Source organism: Bos indicus x Bos taurus, chromosome 27 (genome assembly GCF_003369695.1).
Source record: "Bos indicus x Bos taurus breed Angus x Brahman F1 hybrid chromosome 27, Bos_hybrid_MaternalHap_v2.0, whole genome shotgun sequence".
NCBI lineage: Eukaryota > Metazoa > Chordata > Mammalia > Artiodactyla > Bovidae > Bos > Bos indicus x Bos taurus.
In genome coordinates, this window is record NC_040102.1 from 14,217,194 (window position 1) to 14,235,375 (window position 18,182).

Consider the following 18,182-nt stretch of genomic DNA (forward strand, 5'->3'; position numbering starts at 1 on the left):
CCTAATGTCTGATTCCTGTCACATGTTTACTGAAAAGTGCACTCAGATTTTCTGCACAAAAAATGAGTAAATTCATGGCTATGGAGGTAATAGAACTATGTTCTTTCCCCTCCCTGCTTGCTAGTTCTAGTGTCATAATGTCATAGGCATGATAAAAAGCACATTCTGATCCTCTTAAGCTTGAGCTTGGAAAAATAAATACATGTGAATAAAAATTGGCCCACTCTCTTCACTCTGTATCAAAGCCCTGTGGAATCAATATCACCACACCAAGCCCTACTGAAATCAATGGAGTAAGCTCCTGAATTCATTTCCATGGGACTTAGCGTTGTAAAAATAATTGGATTGCGCAGCTCTCCAATACTCCTTTCAAGAAATAGAGAAAATGTGGCTTTGCTGGTGGGGGTGGGGGAGGTGAAAACTTGTCGAAGTGCTGATAGAGTTCACCCTGCCTTCGGTATTGTCATGTCAAGAGGAGCTATAATCAAGTCTTGAATGAGCCTAGCAGTACTACCCTCAATGAGGTGTTGCCTAGTGAGAATGAAAACACTTCTTTTGTTCCCATCTTCAAAATTAACTGCATGGTATTACCACTATCAATGAGGTGTTTAACATCAAAATTGCCTTCCCTGGTGAGAAGAAAAACACTTACTTCGTTTCCTTCCTTAAAATTAATTGAGGTTTTTAAAAACTCATCCTTATTCAACCAACATTTGCATAGAGGGGGAGACAGGAAGAAGATGGTATTTTTAAGTGTAGCCTTTGGTAGCCCAGCAAAGGCTTCCAGCACATTCTGTTTGGACCACTTGCTGAACACTTTTCTGCCCCTCAGCTTTATCCCTACCCCAATTATATATTATAACATTGGTCTCATTGATATGACCCTTGGTAGGGAGTTAATAGGTACTTGCTAGAATGAGAGAATGAAGGATTGAATCCATTGACCCAGATATTCCTTATAAGCTTGCAGATTTTTCACACTACGACTCTACTTATTCAGTGGGGTTAAATAAATTGCTGATTAAAAATTTAGAAGTAGTGTCTAACATTAATATCTGAGGGGTCTTGGTAGATAGGTCAAGGGGAGCCTCACTGACTGAAGCTGTCTGCCCTGACCACGCAAGATAGTAACCAATTGTATGAGTTACTTTACACAGGAGGTCCTGGTAAGGAATGCAGAACTAACAAGCTACCACCAAACTGAAGAATTTGGGAAGGGTCAAGAAGAGAGAGGAGACGCCAGTCCCTGTCCTACCAACCTCCCAGAATCCTCCTTGCTGGAATCCATCTTGGCTGAGCAATGCACACACACCCAGGGAGGACCCTGAGTCAGAATGATTGGCCAGAGACAACCGGGAAGCTAATCCCATCACCATAAAACCTGAAACTGTGAGCCACGTGGCAGAACAGTCCTCCTGGGTTCCCTTACCCTCCTGCCTTCCACCCGAGTTCCCATCCCCAACAAAGCCTTTCGATCTGTCAGTACATGTGTCTCCTTGGACAATTCATTTCAGAGTGTTAGGCAAGAGCCCACTGTCAGGCTCTGGAAGGGGGTCCCCTTCCTGTGACAGATATAGCTAAAGATGCTTCCTTTGCCCATTTTCCTCAGAATTCCAGAGGTGGCTCTGACTTCTGTTACCATTTGGCCAGTTTGTGATGGTGGAGGGGGTGGGGAGGGGAGGGGAGCTGTGGTCTCTGCCTTTTGCAAGTTGCAGCAGAATGTAGAAGGCAAAAGACGTATTATCAATGTGATCTTATTTATTCCTTATAATTCATATGTACCATTTTCCTTGTTTTAAAATTAAGAAAACAAAGACTTGGGGCTCCCCTGGTGGCTCAGTAGTAAATAATCCAGCTGTCAATGCAAGAGACACTGATTTGATCCCTGCTCTGGAAAGATCCCTTATTCCTCGGAGCAACTAAAGCCATGCTCCACAGCTACTGAGCCTGTGCTCTAGAGCCTGGGAACCACAGCTACTGAGCCCATGTGTACAACTACCGAAGCCCCCGCCCTAGAGTCTACGCTCCACCAGAGAAGCCACAGCAGTGAGAAGTTTGAAGAACTGCAATTAGAGAGTAGCCCCTGCTTGCCACAATTAGAGAAAGCCCTCACAGCAATGAAGACCCAGCACAGCCATAAAAAAATAAATACAAATACCTAAAAAAAAGAAAACAAAGACTTGCCGAAGTTAAACACTTTGCCCAAGGCGGCAAAGGTGATATATAATGGAGCCAGAATTCAACCCTAGGAATGTCTGATCACCAAATGGTTGTTCTTAACCACTAAGTTAGGCGAAGTACCAGCCTCTCATTTGGTATCCTGGATCCCTCCAGGAACGCACCTTTCTGCTTCCTCCCCTGCCCATGGTTCCAAGGCAACCATACTTTCATGTATTGGAGTCCAGAGCATAATGAAGCACACATTTCAATGTTTCCTCTTTCTAGTTTTCAAATTGCCCAAGAATTAAGTGGAATATTGTTGTCCTATTTTAGTGCCTGGACTTAGCAAGTGTTGATTTAGTTCCTATTTCTTTTCAGCCACTACACCTTGACACTTAATCAGAATTAATTAGACTTCACCAAGGAGCAATGGCAACTCACTCCAGTATTCTTGCCTGGGAACTTCCACATCAGTTCAGTTCAGTCACTCAGTCATGTCTGACTCTTTGTGACTCCATGAGTCACAGCACGCCAGGCCTCTCTGTCCATCACCAACTCCTGGAGTTCACTCAAACTCATGTGCGTTGAATTGGTGATGTCATGCATCCATCGAATCCTCTGCCGCCCCCTTCACCTCCTGCCCCCAATCCCTCCCAGCATCAGAGTCTTTTCCAATGAGTCAACTCTTCACATCAGATGACCAAAATACTGGAGTTTCAGCTTCAGCGTCATTCCTTCCAATGAACACCCAGGACTGATCTCCTTTAGGATCTCCTTTAGGATCTCCTTGCTGTCCAAGGGACTCACAAGAGTCTTCTCCAGCACCACAGTTCAAAAGCATCGCTTCTTTGGGGCTCAGCTTTCTTTATAGTCCAACTCTCACATCCATACACGACCATTGGAAAAACCATAGCCTTGACTAGATGGACCTTTGTTGGCAAAGTAATATCTCTGCATTTTAATGTCTGGATCACAGTAAACTGTGGAAAATTCTGAAAGAGATGGGAATACCAGACCACCTGACCTGTCTCTTGAGAAACCTATATGCAGGTCAGGAAGCAATAGTTAGAACTCAACATGGAACAACAGACTGGTTCCAAGTAGGAAAAGGAGTACGTCAAGGCTGTATATTGTCACCCTGCTTATTTAACTTCTATGCAGAGTACATCATGAGAAAAGCTGGGCTGGAAGAAGCACAAGCTGGAATCAAGATTGCCGGGAGAAATATCAATAACCTCAGATATGCAGATGACACCACCTTATGGCAGAAAGTGAAGAGGAACTAAAAAGCCTCTTGATGAAAGTGAAAGAGGAGAGTGAAAAAGTGGGCTTAAAGCTCAACATTCAGAACACGAAGATCATGGCATCTGGTCCCATCACTTCATGGGAAATAGATAGGGAAACAGTGGGTACAGTGTCAGACTTTATTTTTTGGGGCTCCAAAATCACTGCAGATGGTGATTGCAGCCATGAAATTAAAGACACTTACTCCTGGGAAGGAAAGTTATGACCAACCTACAGAGGAGCTATAGTCTGTGGGGTCACAGAAAGTCAGACATGACTGAGCACAGCAGCAGGGAGCAATATATGACAGGGGACAGGGTCCTAGACCAAAAGTCAACAGGCTGACTGTTTTTCTTAGTTTCTCATTCTTGCTTTCCCATTAACCCACTGTTTGACCTTCGGCAATTATTTAACCACTCTCACCGTCAGCTCCCTCACGTATGAAATAAGCACGACCTCATGGTTCCCTTCTGGTGCTAACTTCCCATGATTTCGAAGAGCCAGGATCAAGTTTATTCTTTTATGGGAGCTCAAACTGCGCTTCTTCAAGTACCAACTCTTGTCTGATCTCTATCTGTATCTCATTCCTAGATTTAAACCTAAGGATAAGGCACAAGGAAAGACTGTCACAAACATACGGGAAAATACAGGTAATAATGACCTCATCTTATCAGCATTAGGAGGAACATGAAGACTAAAAAAATGGAATTGTTTTCCGGAAGGATCTATATGCTCCTCTGTCCGTAGGATTCTCCAGGCAAGAATACCTGGAGATTGCCATTTCCTCCTCCAGGGGATCTTCCTGACCCAGGGATCAAACTTGCATCTCTTGTCTCCTGCATTGGCAGGCGGGTTCTTTGCCACTAGCGCTATCTGGGAAGCCCAATATTGGGTAAGGAACTATACTAGTTGCTGTGAAAAGGTTTTATCGCCTTGGCTAAAATGTGGAGGAAAGGAAGTCATTTTATAAAAGGGCTTCCCACAGGAGGATTATCTTGTGCCGTCTGAAACATTATTATCATCCTTTCTTTAAAATATTTTCTGGTATTTGGTGATCCTACAGTGCATACAGCTGTTACTCCCACTTTTTTGAGTGTGAATTCTTTATTTATTGATTTTGTTATTTCTCTTGCATAACATTGACCCTACTCAGATGTTTTATTGTTCTTAGGGTAGACACATGACTCAGACCTGCACAACCAGAATACTTCACATTCCGGGCTAGACTGCTTGACGAATAAAAATACGCCTCAACAGAATGAATGAATTCCCAAAAGGACCTCCAGCTGATCACAGAAACTACCAGGAAAGGCTCTTTCCAAAGTCTTTGCTGAGGTCTGGCAGATGTACATGCTATGGGCCGCTGGGGACCATCTTGCCATTTTGCAAGAAGAGCTTATCTGAGATTGAGGCTAACATAGAGAAAGCAAAGTCTAGAGGTGAAAAGAAACAGGCTTCCTGATTACATTGAGTACCTGGATCTCCAAAAGTCTACTTCCTGGAATATCAGTAATATAGCCAATAAATTCCCCTTTTTCTGTTTAAGCAGAAGCTGTTTTAACTCATAATTAGTTTTGTCACGTGCAACTAAAATTAATCAAACTAGAATTTGTGAACCTGTAGAGGAAGCCCACAGTTACCCCACTTCTTCACATCAGTAGATACCCAAAAAGCCCTTATAAAATTGAGGTTATTGCTGTGCCACAGGTAAAGAAAGCAGAGTGCTATCACGTCTTATCTGACTTTCATTTTATATGCTAATTTTTTAGAAACTAACCCTCATGAAAGATGTAACTTCACAATCCTATTTAACTCACACAGCAGCAAACACATTTATTGACATTTATTAATGTCAAGGCTTAATGCAAAAACAAAATGGAGGAACACTTTAGAATTCTCTACCTGAGGCCAGTTCACCACTAGGGGTTAGATTTTCTCTTCGAGCCAGATTTTTCCTGAATGTCCAAATATCTGTTATATGGCCTCTGCCCCAGAATTTTTTTACCTTACATGGGAATCAAGAGCTAACCATCTAAAGTTGATAGATTAAGAAATTAAAGATTAAATATAATATTTAAATGTGTGACAGGTGACCAACAGAAGAACACGAAATATTTAACAAACATTGGGTGAGGGAAGAGACTGTGTAAGTGATACAGATTTATCATTTTTCACATTCAGAGGTGAAATTAAATGCATAAAGTTTAAAAATCAAGAAATAATGTAAGTATGGGCTTTCCAAGTGGCACTAGAGGTACAGAATCCACCTGCCAATGCAGGAAATGCGGTTTCCTTCCCTGGGTTGGAACGACCCCACTATTCTTGCCTGGAGAATTCCATGGACAGAGGAGCCTATTAGGCTACAGTCCATGGGGTCACAAAGAGTCATCAGACATGACTGAGTGCGCGCACGCACGCGCACACACACACACACACACACGATGTAAGCATATAATGTGGAGTTATGAAAATAGCTCCCCAAAGAAACCAAGACAGAGACTGATATTAATTATAATCTCTATAGAGGGCAACCAGGCTGAGAAGGGAGGGATGTTTTCACTTTCAATTCTCTTTAGACATTTTCTTTCTGTATGTATGTATAATTTACAATTTTAAAAAACTTTACCAGAACTTAACTGTTTATCTAGGCAGCTTGCTCCCTGTTCTCCAAAACGTCCATTTCAAGCATTCTCTACTCCATCACACAGACTCCATCTCACCTCCCATCTCCAATCTTTACAAACTTTTTTTTCTTTTAAAATGGAGGCAAGATTTCTCCATCTACCTGAGGTTAATCTCTCCTCCTCCATGTTGGATCCCAGACCCTCTGACTTCTTCAGAAATTTTCTTTTAACACCCTTTTCGACCGTATCCTCAAACCCTCTCTCCTTTAGCTCCTCCCAGTCAGCTGGTACACACACTGAAGCTACTCTCATCTTAAATTTAAAAACTGCCTGGATCCATGACCCTCTCTAGCTTCCTCTCTCTTCTCTCTTTCACAGCCAGTGTCTCCGCTTCCTACTCCTGAAGTTACTCCAAGACAGAGCCTGCCTCCATCACTCCACCAAAACTACTTTTGCTAAGCCAATGGTTCCAGTCTCTAATGTGTGTGTTCTGTGTGCTCTGTCATGTCAGCCTCTTTGTGACCCCATGGACTTTAGCCCACCAGGTCCCTCTGTCCATGGGATTTTCCCGGAAAGAATACTGGAGTAGGGATTGAATCCATGTCTCCTGCATTGACAGGCGGATTCTTTACCACTGAGCCTCCTGGGAAGCCACTGGATCATTAATACCAGTATTCCTCGCTTTTGATTTCTCCACAGGGTTGACCTAAAACAATAAGACAGTCAGTTGTTTTCCCAGTAAAAATGGATTTACTCAGGAACAGCAAAGGATTGCAATTTAGAACATGCAAATTTGGATTGCCATTTCCTTCTCCAGAGATCTTCCCAACCCAGGGCTTGAACCCAGATTTCCCGGGATTGTAGACAGACGCTTTACCGTCTGAGCCACCAGGGAAGTATATAGGCCAGATAGAAAAAATAGGCAAGTCCAAAAACCAAAGGAGAGGAGGGCTGTTTTATAGAGGAGAAGGAATTGGGTAGGGCTAGTATAAACAAAGAGTCCATTGGAGGAAACTGGAAGTTTGAAGTGTAGTGGCTTTTTAAATTTTTCATTTTTAACTGACAGATAATTGTGTTACAGTATTGTGTTGGTTTCTACCAAACATCAACATGAATCAGCTGTAGGTTTACCCATGTCCCCTCCCACTTGAACATCCCACCCACCTCTTTCCCATTCCACCCCTCTAGGTTGTTACCGAGCTTGAGTTCCTCGGCTGATTTTCAGTCTCTCATTGACTAGGTTGTTGCCTGGGGAGGAGAAATTCATCCCCCAGCTGGGTTGTGAAGTAATAGCCTGTTTCCTGTTGAAGACACAAAGGCACCTTTTCTTACTGGGTCAGCAATTGACCTTGAGTGTAACGGCTTGAGCAGGCTCCCTTCTGGACTCCCCACTTCATCGTATTTATTTTTTTTTTTTAAGGGACTGGTGAGATGGCAACACTTTATTAGGCTGGGCCAGCCAGGAAGCAAAGTGGACTGAGCCAATGCATGCCCAGCATCTGCGGGGGATGGGCTCCAGGGCACAACCCTGGTGCTCCCCACTCAGGGCGGCACCGTGGAGGGGGCACCGTAGGTCTGGAAGTGTTCATGGGCCCGCTGGTATGTGAGCAGTCTCAGGGACATGGTGGCCACAGCCACCTCTAGCCCCAGCTGCTGGGTGATCTCCACTGTGTTGTCATTAGCCAGCTACAAGGAGGCCAGCACGAAGCGACACACTTCAAAAGCAGCCTGGCCTGCCACCAGCTTTGCAAAGGGACGCCACTGGTTGAGTTGGCTGAACCTCGAGACCTGGTCCCCACAGGTATGGATGTCAAAGGGCATGTGCTCCTCCTGTTCCGGGAGCAGGGTCTGGATGGTGTCCTCCCAGTCCCGGACGTGCTGCTTCAGCTCTGTCTCCTGGACGAGCTCCTGCTTCCAGGTGGTGACGAAGAGCTCCACATTCTTTTGGACCAGCTCCTCCCAGTGCAGGGACACTGGTGTGGCTGCCGCTTCCCTCTCTGCCTTTTCCCCGGGCTCTGCCGCCTTGGGCTCTGTGTACTCCTCGGGCTCTAGGAAGTCATCTGCTGCTCCCAGGTCTTCCACGGAGTCCTACAGGCAGTCTTCCTCCACAGACCACGGCCCCTCCTCAGCCCTTGGAAGTGGCACTGCTCAGCCACCTTCCTTCTCTGCAGCTTCTGGAATGTCTCCAGCTGCTCCCTCACATGCTTCCAGTACAGAACCTCCATGGCTGCGAAGGAAGGGCCCTTTTCGCCAGGGCCTCCTGCTGCCGGCGTGGGGCCGAGTACTAGTGGAAGTCCTGCAGCTTGACGCCACCCTTCCTCTTTCGCTTCTGTCCTGGCACCTCCTCCTCGAGGGAGGCACGGAGTAGGGCCTCCCTTTCCTGCAGCGCTCAGAATCCAGGGACTCGAAGGGCTCCAGGCCCTGCCAGGGGTCTGGGGTCTCCTTCAGCCAGGATGCAGGCTCCAAGGCCTCCTTCCGCTCCCGGAGTGGGCTTTTGAGGCTCGATCGGGACCTCAAGGGCTGAGGCCTCAGTGGGCTCCGCTGTCCGCTCTGCATTCTCTTCAGCCTTTTCCGCACCCCAGCTTCTGGGCACTGGGCCCTCCGGAGAGGTGCCTGGCTCCTGGGAGATGCTGAGCACCAGGCCGGGACTCCCCCACACACAGAGATTTCCATGGGCTGCTCCTCAACCCTACCAGGCTCCTTCTGGTTCCTTGGCAGCAGTGCCTCCATGAGAGACACTCCCACCGGCTCCAACAAGAACATTATTCTGGGGCGGGGATTCATCCTAAAATCCTTCCAGCGGGCCAGGACCTCCCCCTGCCGGCTGTACAGGGGGTTACTATTCTTCATCTCGTCAGGGGCTACCGGGGCATCGGGCAGGAGGCTGATGAGGGTCCCACTGAGGACCTGGTGACCCCGAGAGCCGCATTAACACAGGAGTCAGAGAGGTCGTCCAACGACAGGAACTTATGCGCCACCTCCTGGGGGGCCCTAGAGTTGCCTCCCCTACGGTCCCATCTTCCAGCTCGGAGAAGGGCTGCTTGGCCCGCTTCTGGCCAGAGATGAAGTCGACATCCTGGTGCGCCAGGGAGTAGAGCTAGTCCGCCTTCTGACTGGAGATACAAAGGAGCCTTGCATCAACTGTGCCGCTTCAGTGAAGTTCATTGTGGTTTTGCCTTTGTCAAAAGAAACGCAGATCTGGTCCAGCTCCTCTAGATATTCGCCCAGCTGGGCCGTCACGTCCACCTCCCAGTTTCTGCTGAGGTAGCGGGTGGGTAGCAGGAGGTGGGCGAAGAAGCTCCTCAACGTCCTCCATGTTCTGGAGGGGCCGGATCAGCCCGGGGACCGCAGTGCCGGCTTCAAGAGGGGCCAGTGTGCTCAGCCCGCCACTAGTTCTGGAGCCATTTTCCTCCACTCCATTTTAAATGGTTTCTCTCTGTTCACAGAACAGCTTCTGACACAGGGGACTATGCTCTTCTTAAAACAGTCTCGTCATTGACTTTCAGGACACACACACATCACCACTGTGATTATGTTATCAAAAGCTCGGCCTCCCTGTACACCAATGCTGAATCAAATCCTGGAAACAGAGTTTTGGGAGAAGTAAAAAAGGGTAGATAGTTTTATTGCTTTACCAGACAAAAGGCGGCAGACTAGACTTCTGCCTCGAAAAACTGTGTCTCAACCCTGGAGAACTTGCTAAGGGGTTTGAACAGGAGTTCAAAAGGTGGGGGTCTCTGACAAGATTAGGGCATGAGCACGGCTTGTGTGTGTGTGTGTGTGTGTGTTGCTCATATCCTCTGTCCGTGGGATTCTCCATGGCAAGAATACTGGAGCAGGTTGTCATGCCCTTCTCCAGGGAAAGATTTCCCAACCCAGGGATCTAACCTGGGTCTCCTGCATTACAGGCAGATTCTTTACCACCTGAGCCCCCAGGGAAGCCCTTAATCTTGTCTCACGTGATGGCCTCCTAATCTTAATAAGTTTGTCTGATCCCTTTAATCTCATGTCAGGTGATTTCTTGATCTTCTCTGTGCTCACTTCTCTCCTAAAGGCCAGCCCAACCTGGTTCAGGGCACTAGTGGCTTGTCTTTTTCCAAAGGTCCAGGCAGAGCCTCCAAGCCAGGCTTTAACAATACATGAACTATGAACTTCCAGATGTTCAGGCTGGTTTTAGAAAAGGCAGAGGAACCAGAGATCAAATTGCCAACATCTGCTGGATCATCAAAAAAGCAAGAGAATTCCAGAAAAACATCTATTTCTGCTTTACTGATTATGCCAAAGCCTTGGACTGTGTGGATCACAGTAAACTGTGGAAAATTCTGAAAGAGATGGGAATACCAGACCACCTGACCTGCCTCCTGAGAGATCTGTACACAGATCAGGAAGCAACAGTTAGAACTGGATATGGAGCAATAGACAAGTTCCACATAGGAAAAGGAATACCTCAAGGCTGTATATTGTCACCCTGCTTATTCAACTTATATGCAGAGTACATCATGAGAAACGCTGGGCTGGAAGAAGCACAAGCTGGAATCAAGATTGCTGGGAGAAATATCAATAACCTCAGATATGCAGATGACACCCCTTTATGGCAGAAAGTGAAGAAGAACTAAAGAGCCTCTTGGTTTTTCCTTTGATGAATTATCTGGCATGGGGGAGACAACAAGTATGATTCCACACCTAGATGATATCTGGACATTTTATTTTTTTTATTTAAATTTTTTATTGGAATATAATTGCTTTACAGTGTTGTTAGTGTCTCCTGTATAACCAGGTGAATCAGCTATATGTATCCATATACCCCTCCCTCTTGAGCGTCCCTCCTGAGCCTCCCTCCCACACATGCCACCCTTCTAGCTCATCACAGAGCACTGAGCTGAGCTCCCTGTGCTATACAACCTCTCCTTCCCCCGTGAGTTCACAAGTCCATTCTCTTAAGTCTGCATCTTTATTCCTGTCCTGCAAATAGGTTCATCAGTATCATTTTTCTAGAATCCACATCTATGCATTAATATACGATATTTGTTTTCCTCTTCCTTTTAAAAAAAATACGCAGATTCTACTTCGCCAAAAAAGAGGCTAATGATTTACATTTAATAACTTCAAATTATATGTGTGTGTGTGTATATATATATAAACTTAGTCTAAAATAAAAATGACCTTTCAATGTTCCTAGCTATTCAAAAATAAATTACTTTTATTTGTAATATAGAGAAAACATGATTGCTACTTTGGGGTATTTAATAACTTAGTAAATTGAGTTATTTGCGGTTTTCCTCAAATAACATAATTTCAGATTAGCATTACTGTAGAGTGCTCAGTCTCTAAGTCCTGTCCCACTCTTTGTGACCCCATGAACTGCAGCCCACAGGCTCCTCTGTCGATGGGGTTTTCCAGGCAAGGATACTGGATATCTGGACATTTTAAACCAAAAATTTCCTTTTCTTTCCCTGTTGCTTTGGAGGGCACTCAAATAGAGCCTGGATTTCAAAATTGATTGTTAAAATTATAATAAAAGCATTTTGGGCTGAAAGCTGGAGTATTTGTTCTTTGAAGGAGCCAGATGCTTGACCTAAAAGATACGTCTTTTTTTTTTTTTTTTTTTTTAAGGTTTACTTTGCATATGAAGGTTCAGGGCATAGATCACGGACCACGAAGTTAAGAATAATAGCATATATCGTACTAAAAAAAAAACCTGCCTTCTCACTATTAGGAGACAAATCACTGGACTAGAGGGAGGAAGGATTCGTAGAGAAAAGGAGAGAAGGGAACTTGTGAAAACCAATGAGGGTAGGGTAGGCTGAGAGGGAGGGACTGTTGACTCCGCCTCAGTTCAGTTCAGTCGCTCAGTAGTCCGACTCTTTGCGACCCCATGGACTGCAGCATGCCAGGCCTCCCTGTCCATCACCAGCTCCCGGATTTACTCAAACTCATGCCTATTGAGTCGGTGATGCCATCCAACCATCTCAACACCTAATATTGGAAACATAAGCAAGTCGGGAGTAATGTTAAGTGTGGACATTCTAAAATGGGAGAAAAAAAATGCAAAGAAAAAAGTGCTCTAAGAGGGTAAAGTTGGGGTCATGGAGACAAATGACTTCTTTCCGTCCAGCTAGACGTCACTCTTTATAAATTTAACGAAATACGGAGCCAGAAGTTCCTGGGGCAGCGTTTGATATTGACCAAAAATCCACCCAAGAGGAAGCAGTACAGCTTGAGTTGAACTGTGGAAACCAAACCCAAATCTGCGGGGTCAGGGCTGGTTTCAAAGACTGGGCTCCACAGAGCAACATCGACCTGGATAAAAGTTATCATTGATCTTTAATAGCACAATTTAAACGAAAATGCCCCTGCACATCCCTAAATGCCCCGAGACCCGAACGGCTTCAAAATGCCTCGCCTATCTATATTCGAAACGGCGCTGGATGCTGTTTTCCACATAACCAAAAGATGAAAGCGAGCTTTATTTTGGCCCTGCTCGAAACCAGCGTCCTGGGGCCGAGACGCCAGACCTCGCGTTGGGACAGCAGCTCGAGTCAGCGGGGACGCGCGCCACACGCGAGGACTCGGCCGGCCCCGCCCAGCCAGTCCGCATTCCCAGATGCCCTCGGCCGCCCCCAGGAGCGGCGGGCCAGGGGCGGGAGGGAGGAAGCCGGAGCGCGCGGCGTCACAAAGCCGACCCGGAACGGGGAGGCGGGCGCAGAGGTCGAGGGTACCCCAGGCCAACCCACAGGCGAACCGCCCTCTTGGGGCGGGAGGCGCGCGCCCGCCTGCCCTTGCTCCGCCTCCCCTCCCCCCGCTGCCGTCGGGGCCGCGGCGTCGCGGCAGCTCGCGCGCCGCAAAGCGTCCTGGGAGAACCGGCTCGCGCCGGAAGGACGCGCGGGCGCTCGGCGGCTACGAGGTTATAAAAGGGAAGGAGCCGGCGGCGGGCGGAAGTGGGCGGTTCAGCTGTTCCCGGCGCTGTTGTTTGGGCCTCTGGAGGGGCGTTCTCTGGAGGGCCGCCGGTGCAGGCCGCAGTGACAGGGCCGCTCACCTCGCGCCCCGCGCCTGCCTCCCGGCTCAGAGTCCGCTCCCGGCCTCCGCGACCCGCAGGCCCAACATGGCGCAGGAGGTGTCGGAATACCTGAGCCAGAACCCGCGGGTGGCCGCTTGGGTGGAGGCGCTGCGCTGCGACGGCGAGACCGACAAACACTGGCGCCACCGCCGAGAGTTCCTGCTCCGCAACGCCGGGGACCTGGCCCCCGCCGGCGGCGCTGCCTCCGCTCCCCGGGAGGAGGCCGCCGATGCCGAGAGCGGGACCCGCAATCGGCAGCTGCAGCAGCTCATCTCCTTTTCCATGGCCTGGGCCAACCACGTCTTCCTCGGGTGCCGGTGAGTGAGCCCGCGTCCCCGAGCAGCTCTCCCGAGGCCCGGAGCCGTCGGCCGAGAGGGGGAGTGGTGAAGCGCGGGAATCCGCGGGACCTGCTGCCCTCTAAGGGCGAGAAGGGCGTCTCTTGGCAGAAGCCGACACAATTCACGGTCCGGAGGTGCCCCCGTAGCGTGGGGGAGCTGCCGTTGGTGTCGTTGGCGATGAGCTGACAATGCTCTTGTGGGGAAAGTGACACTAAATCTAAATTAGGATTGTAAGAAAGGGCCCCGCCTCCCAGACCCTGGGCGTTTGTGTGTGAAGTTCCAGGAAACCGAAAGTTCCTGGCGGTTGGTTCAGTTTCTTGTTTACTACCAGGAAATGCAGTTCCTGTGGCCTGCAGTTTTTGTACCCTAGAGGTGGCAGCGGAGCAGAAACACTTTCTGAAGCGTCTCTCCCTTCTTGTTACAGGTACCCTCAAAAAGTTATGGATAAAATACTTAGTATGGCTGAAGGCATCAAAGTGACAGATGCTCCAATCCATATCACAAGAGACGAACTGGTTGCCAAGGTGAAGAAAAGAGGGATATCGAGTAGCAATGGTTAGCAGATCATAGATGTGAACATACATAGGAGTTTAGAACTTAAGTTTGATGTAATTAGGAATTATCGTTACTAATTTTTTAATGAGTTATAATTTTTATAATGTTAATAATCAAGTTGGAATGTTAAATTATGTGTTTATATGCTTTAGGCTTTGAATTTGATAGTTTCCTTTGACTGCCATGAGATTTCGAAGTGTCAAATGTTACCTATGCTGTTAATGTTTTAATGTTAGAAATTATTGATGTTATTCAACGCTGTTTTAAGAATTAATGAAGTTATTCCACACTTTGTAAAGAATTTACAAATCCTGAAGTAATTTCACCTTACCTTGTGCCTTTGTTTTAATATGTGTATCTGTCTTGTACATTTTGAGCTGATGTGTGTGTGTGAAGTAGACTTATATATCTGCTTTCCTTTTTTTCAGAAGGGGTAGAAGAGCCAGCCAAAAAACGAGCCATAGAAGGGAAAAACAATTCTGCAGTTGAGCAAGATCGTCTGAAAATTCCTGCTAAAACATCAGGTCAGCAGGAGAGCAGCTCAACCTGTTCGGGTTCCTCTTCCAAATCACAGAGTAGTGGGAACTCAGCTCTGAGCTCCAGCAACCCGAGTCAGAATAGCAGCGCCACAAGTGATGGAGAGCGGGCAGTTGCCAGCCAAAGCAGCAGCAGCACTGCCTCTCAGGTGACAGCGGTAGGGTCTGGAAAAGCTTCTGAACCAGAAGTTCCAGATAAACATGGTTCGGCATCATTTGTTTCTTCATTGTTGAAATCCAGTGTGAATAGTCATGTAACCCAGTCCACTGATTCCAGACAACAAAGTGGATCGCCGAAAAAGAGTGCTTTGGAAGGCTCGTCCACCTCAGCCTCTCAAAGCGTCTCAGAGATTGAGGTGCCCTTATTGGGCTCCTCAGGAAGCTCAGAAGTAGAGTTGCCACTGTTGTCTTCTAAACCTAGTTCAGAGACAGCTTCCAGCGGGTTAACTTCTAAAGCCAGTTCAGAGGCAAGTGTTTCATCATCGGTTTCTAAAAACAGTTCGTCATCAGGCACATCTTCACTAACCCCCAAGAGCAACACCTCAGTGAACACAATGCTGACTTCCAAAAGCGCTTCACAGGTAGCTGCGTCACTGTTAGCTTCCAAGAACAGCTCCCAGACCAGTGGCTCTCTGGTCTCCAAAAACACTGCAATAGCAAGTGTGTCCCAGCTGGCTTCTAAGAGTAGTTCTCAGACCAGCACGGCACAGCTGCCTTCCAAAAGTACTTCACAGTCGAGTGAGAGTTCTGTCAAGTTCTCTTGTTGCAAGTTAACCAACGAAGATGTGAAACAGAAACAACCTTTTTTCAACAGACTGTATAAAACAGTGGCATGGAAGTTGGTGGCTGTCGGTGGCTTTAGTCCCAATGTGAATCATGGCGAGCTCTTAAACGCAGCTATCGAGGCTCTGAAAGCCACACTGGATGTGTTTTTTGTCCCGCTAAAAGAACTGGCAGATCTGCCTCAAAACAAGAGTTCTCAAGAAAGTATTGTTTGTGAATTGAGATGTAAATCTGTGTATTTGGGCACTGGCTGTGGAAAAAGCAAAGAAAATGCTAAAGCAGTTGCATCAAGAGAAGCCTTGAAGTTATTTCTCAAGAAAAAGGTAGTGGTAAAAATATGTAAAAGGAAATACAGAGGCAGTGAAATAGAAGACTTAGTACTCCTCGATGAAGAATCCAGGCCTGTAAACTTGCCTCCAGCATTAAAACATCCTCAAGAATTACTGTAATATGTCCAAAATATCAGTGTGTACATTATCTGGTATTTGAAGAGACAAACTGGCTTACTTTTGTATTTGAAACACAAGCTTTCACAAATTTTGTATTGCTTTTTTCCAGTTTTGCAGAAAATTTACATTCTAGTTCTCTTCACACAGTGGAAGTTGTAAATAATTTGTGAATGACAGTATACATTAAAAGGTTTATGCATTACCGGCATACCAGTATGCTGTTTTATTTGCTGAAGAAAATACCGTCTTCTATTTTTAATGACACATTAGGTACGATGTGTAGTTCTGTAGTCTTGAAATTTTTGTACTACTTTCAATTTGGTGAAAAATGTATAAGTTGTCTACCATGCTTTTTCTTTTCCTAGCTGAATAAACTTTCACATCAAAGAAAAGGGGACCATAGTATTTGAATGTCTGAAAGTCTGTGAAGCTTAAGGTTTTAAGAATGTTGCCCATAATACTGAACGTCTGTTAAAGAATAAGAGAAAATAGTTGCCTCAGACTATTTTTATGAGAAGTTGTAAGCATTTTTAAAATATAAAGCAGTGTAAAATACTTGTTTATTTTATTCTGAAGTTGTTTGAAATTCACCATGATTTTGACCTCTGCAGATTCTTTAAGTGGGTTAATTTATGTTTTGAGGTAAACTATATTACCCTTTTTCTTAAAGACATAAATGTGGGTTTCTATATTAAGCATATTTTGTGACTACTATAATTAACGGATTGATTTGTTTAGATATTAAATGCTTTAAGCTGTTTTACCTTTTCGAGAAGTTGTGGGTTTTTTTGGTTTTTTTTTTTCAGCCCCGAAGTCAGAACCAATTCTTGCGAATAGGCTTCATGTTACTAGTCATCGTAAGTTACAACTGGGTAATTTTTCACAACTTGATGCAGTTTTCTATGGATAGTGAGGTTAACAGTTTGCAAATCTAGAAGCAGAACCAGGTGTTCTATTTTTGTTTACAAATCTCAGAAAAACACTGGGCAGGCAGTAGAAAAGCTAAGCTCAGCTCTTTAATGAGCCTGTTCAATTGAATTACATTTGTAGGTAATGAAATGAAGTCCTGCTTCTGTGTCCTAAGTGATTCAGACTGGATTACTCTCTGGCCTTCTGGCTTTCTAAAATTGCTGCACTTTGACCATTGATGTGATAATGTACCGAGAAAAATCAGGACATGACCTTTTACATGGCAGTTGTGTTGGAGTAGGAAAATTGGGCATAAACAGTAAAATTTAAGTATGCAGAAGTTACTTCTAAATTTTATATTTTAGAAATAATAGAAGACAGTACATATACTTGAAATAATTTTTTATTTCACTGGACAACTTAAAAATGATTCATTTTCGAGCATGTTAAATTGGATACCAAAGTTTAAAATGCATAGTCTGTGAATGGGTTGCCTTTATATATTGTGAGGAGCAGTAACATGAGTGTTGTGAAAGCTGTTTTAATTACCTGTTTCCTCAGCCTTGTAATTTGTGGGTCAGTGATTACAAGAATAAATTTCTGTAATGTATCTAAATTAGATGGTTTAATAATTGTCTAAATTGGCTAAATTTCAAGTTAATATAAAAGCAATTGAAAATGTTTTAAATTACAGTAAACTTTTTATATGGTAGAACTGGAGGAAGCTGCTTAGTGTAAAAACACATCTAATTTATAAACACTTGCTATCACTATTTAAAGAATCCCTGGTTTAAGAGAAACGCATATTTTACAGTTCTTCATAATAGCATAGGACAGAAGAAAAGCAGCTTTGGAATCTTATTCTTGAGATAGAATCTTGGCTCTGCCCCTTTAAGTAGGCATGTAACTGGGATTTCAACCTTTTAACTTCATCTGTAAAATAGACAAGCTGCCTCAGAACCTAGGGGAACAAACAAGGTAATACCTGCAAAGCGCACCATAACTGAGGAATTGCCTGGATGTGTGTTCTCATTTTCTCAGATTCTGATGAGTAGCTTTTATCATTTGGCCCATTTTCAGATGAAACTAAAAAAGTAATGTGGTCAAAGAGCAAATTCAAATCCTATCTGATTCCAGAGTCCAAGCTTACTATGTTTTATTGCTTAACAATCTTTCTCACTTCTCTAAAGGCCAACATTTCTGAAAATTCCTTAAACTGGTTTCCTACTAGTTTTAAGTGACCACATTATTCCAAAGGCTCATTTCCTTGAACTGAGTCACTTTCAGTTCAGTCCAGTCAACTGCTCAGTCGTGTCCGACTCTTTGCGACCCCATGAATCGCAGCACACCAGGCCTCCCTGTCCATCACCAACTCCCAGAGTTCACTCAGACTCACGTCCATCAAGTCAGTGATGCCATCCAGCCATCTCATCCTCTGTCATCCCCTTCTCCTGCCCCCAATCCCTCCCAGCATCAGAGTCTTTTCC

General features: G+C 45.4%; 1 protein-coding gene and 1 pseudogene across 2 annotated transcripts; one reads left to right on the top strand and one right to left on the bottom strand.

Moving 5' to 3' along the window:
• Positions 1-7,255: 7,255 nt before the first annotated feature.
• LOC113884802 lies at positions 7,256-9,564 on the bottom strand (annotated as a pseudogene).
• Positions 9,565-12,060: 2,496 nt separating this feature from the next.
• CDKN2AIP (CDKN2A interacting protein) lies at positions 12,061-16,558 on the top strand. Of its 2 annotated transcripts, none has more exons than XM_027529929.1 (3): positions 12,061-13,442; positions 13,888-13,987; positions 14,447-16,558. In XM_027529929.1, the coding sequence occupies exons 1-3, from the start codon at positions 12,673-12,675 to the stop codon at positions 14,453-14,455; spliced, it is 879 nt and encodes a 292-aa protein (XP_027385730.1). In that variant the 5' UTR covers positions 12,061-12,672; the 3' UTR covers positions 14,456-16,558. The 2 variants fall into 2 exon arrangements, with proteins under 2 accessions (XP_027385730.1, XP_027385729.1); XM_027529928.1 differs by having other exon boundaries at positions 12,925-13,442; positions 13,888-14,018.
• The last annotated feature ends 1,624 nt before the right edge of the window (positions 16,559-18,182 follow it).

Coding starts and splice junctions, on each gene's coding strand:
- CDKN2AIP (XM_027529928.1), top strand. CDS start 13,171: ATGGCGCAGGAGGTGTCGGAATACCTGAGCCAGAACCCGCGGGTGGCC. Junction 13,443..13,887: donor CACGTCTTCCTCGGGTGCCG/GTGAGTGAGCCC, acceptor TTCTTGTTACAG/GTACCCTCAAAAAGTTATGG. Junction 14,019..14,446: donor AGGGATATCGAGTAGCAATG/GTTAGCAGATCA, acceptor CCTTTTTTTCAG/AAGGGGTAGAAGAGCCAGCC.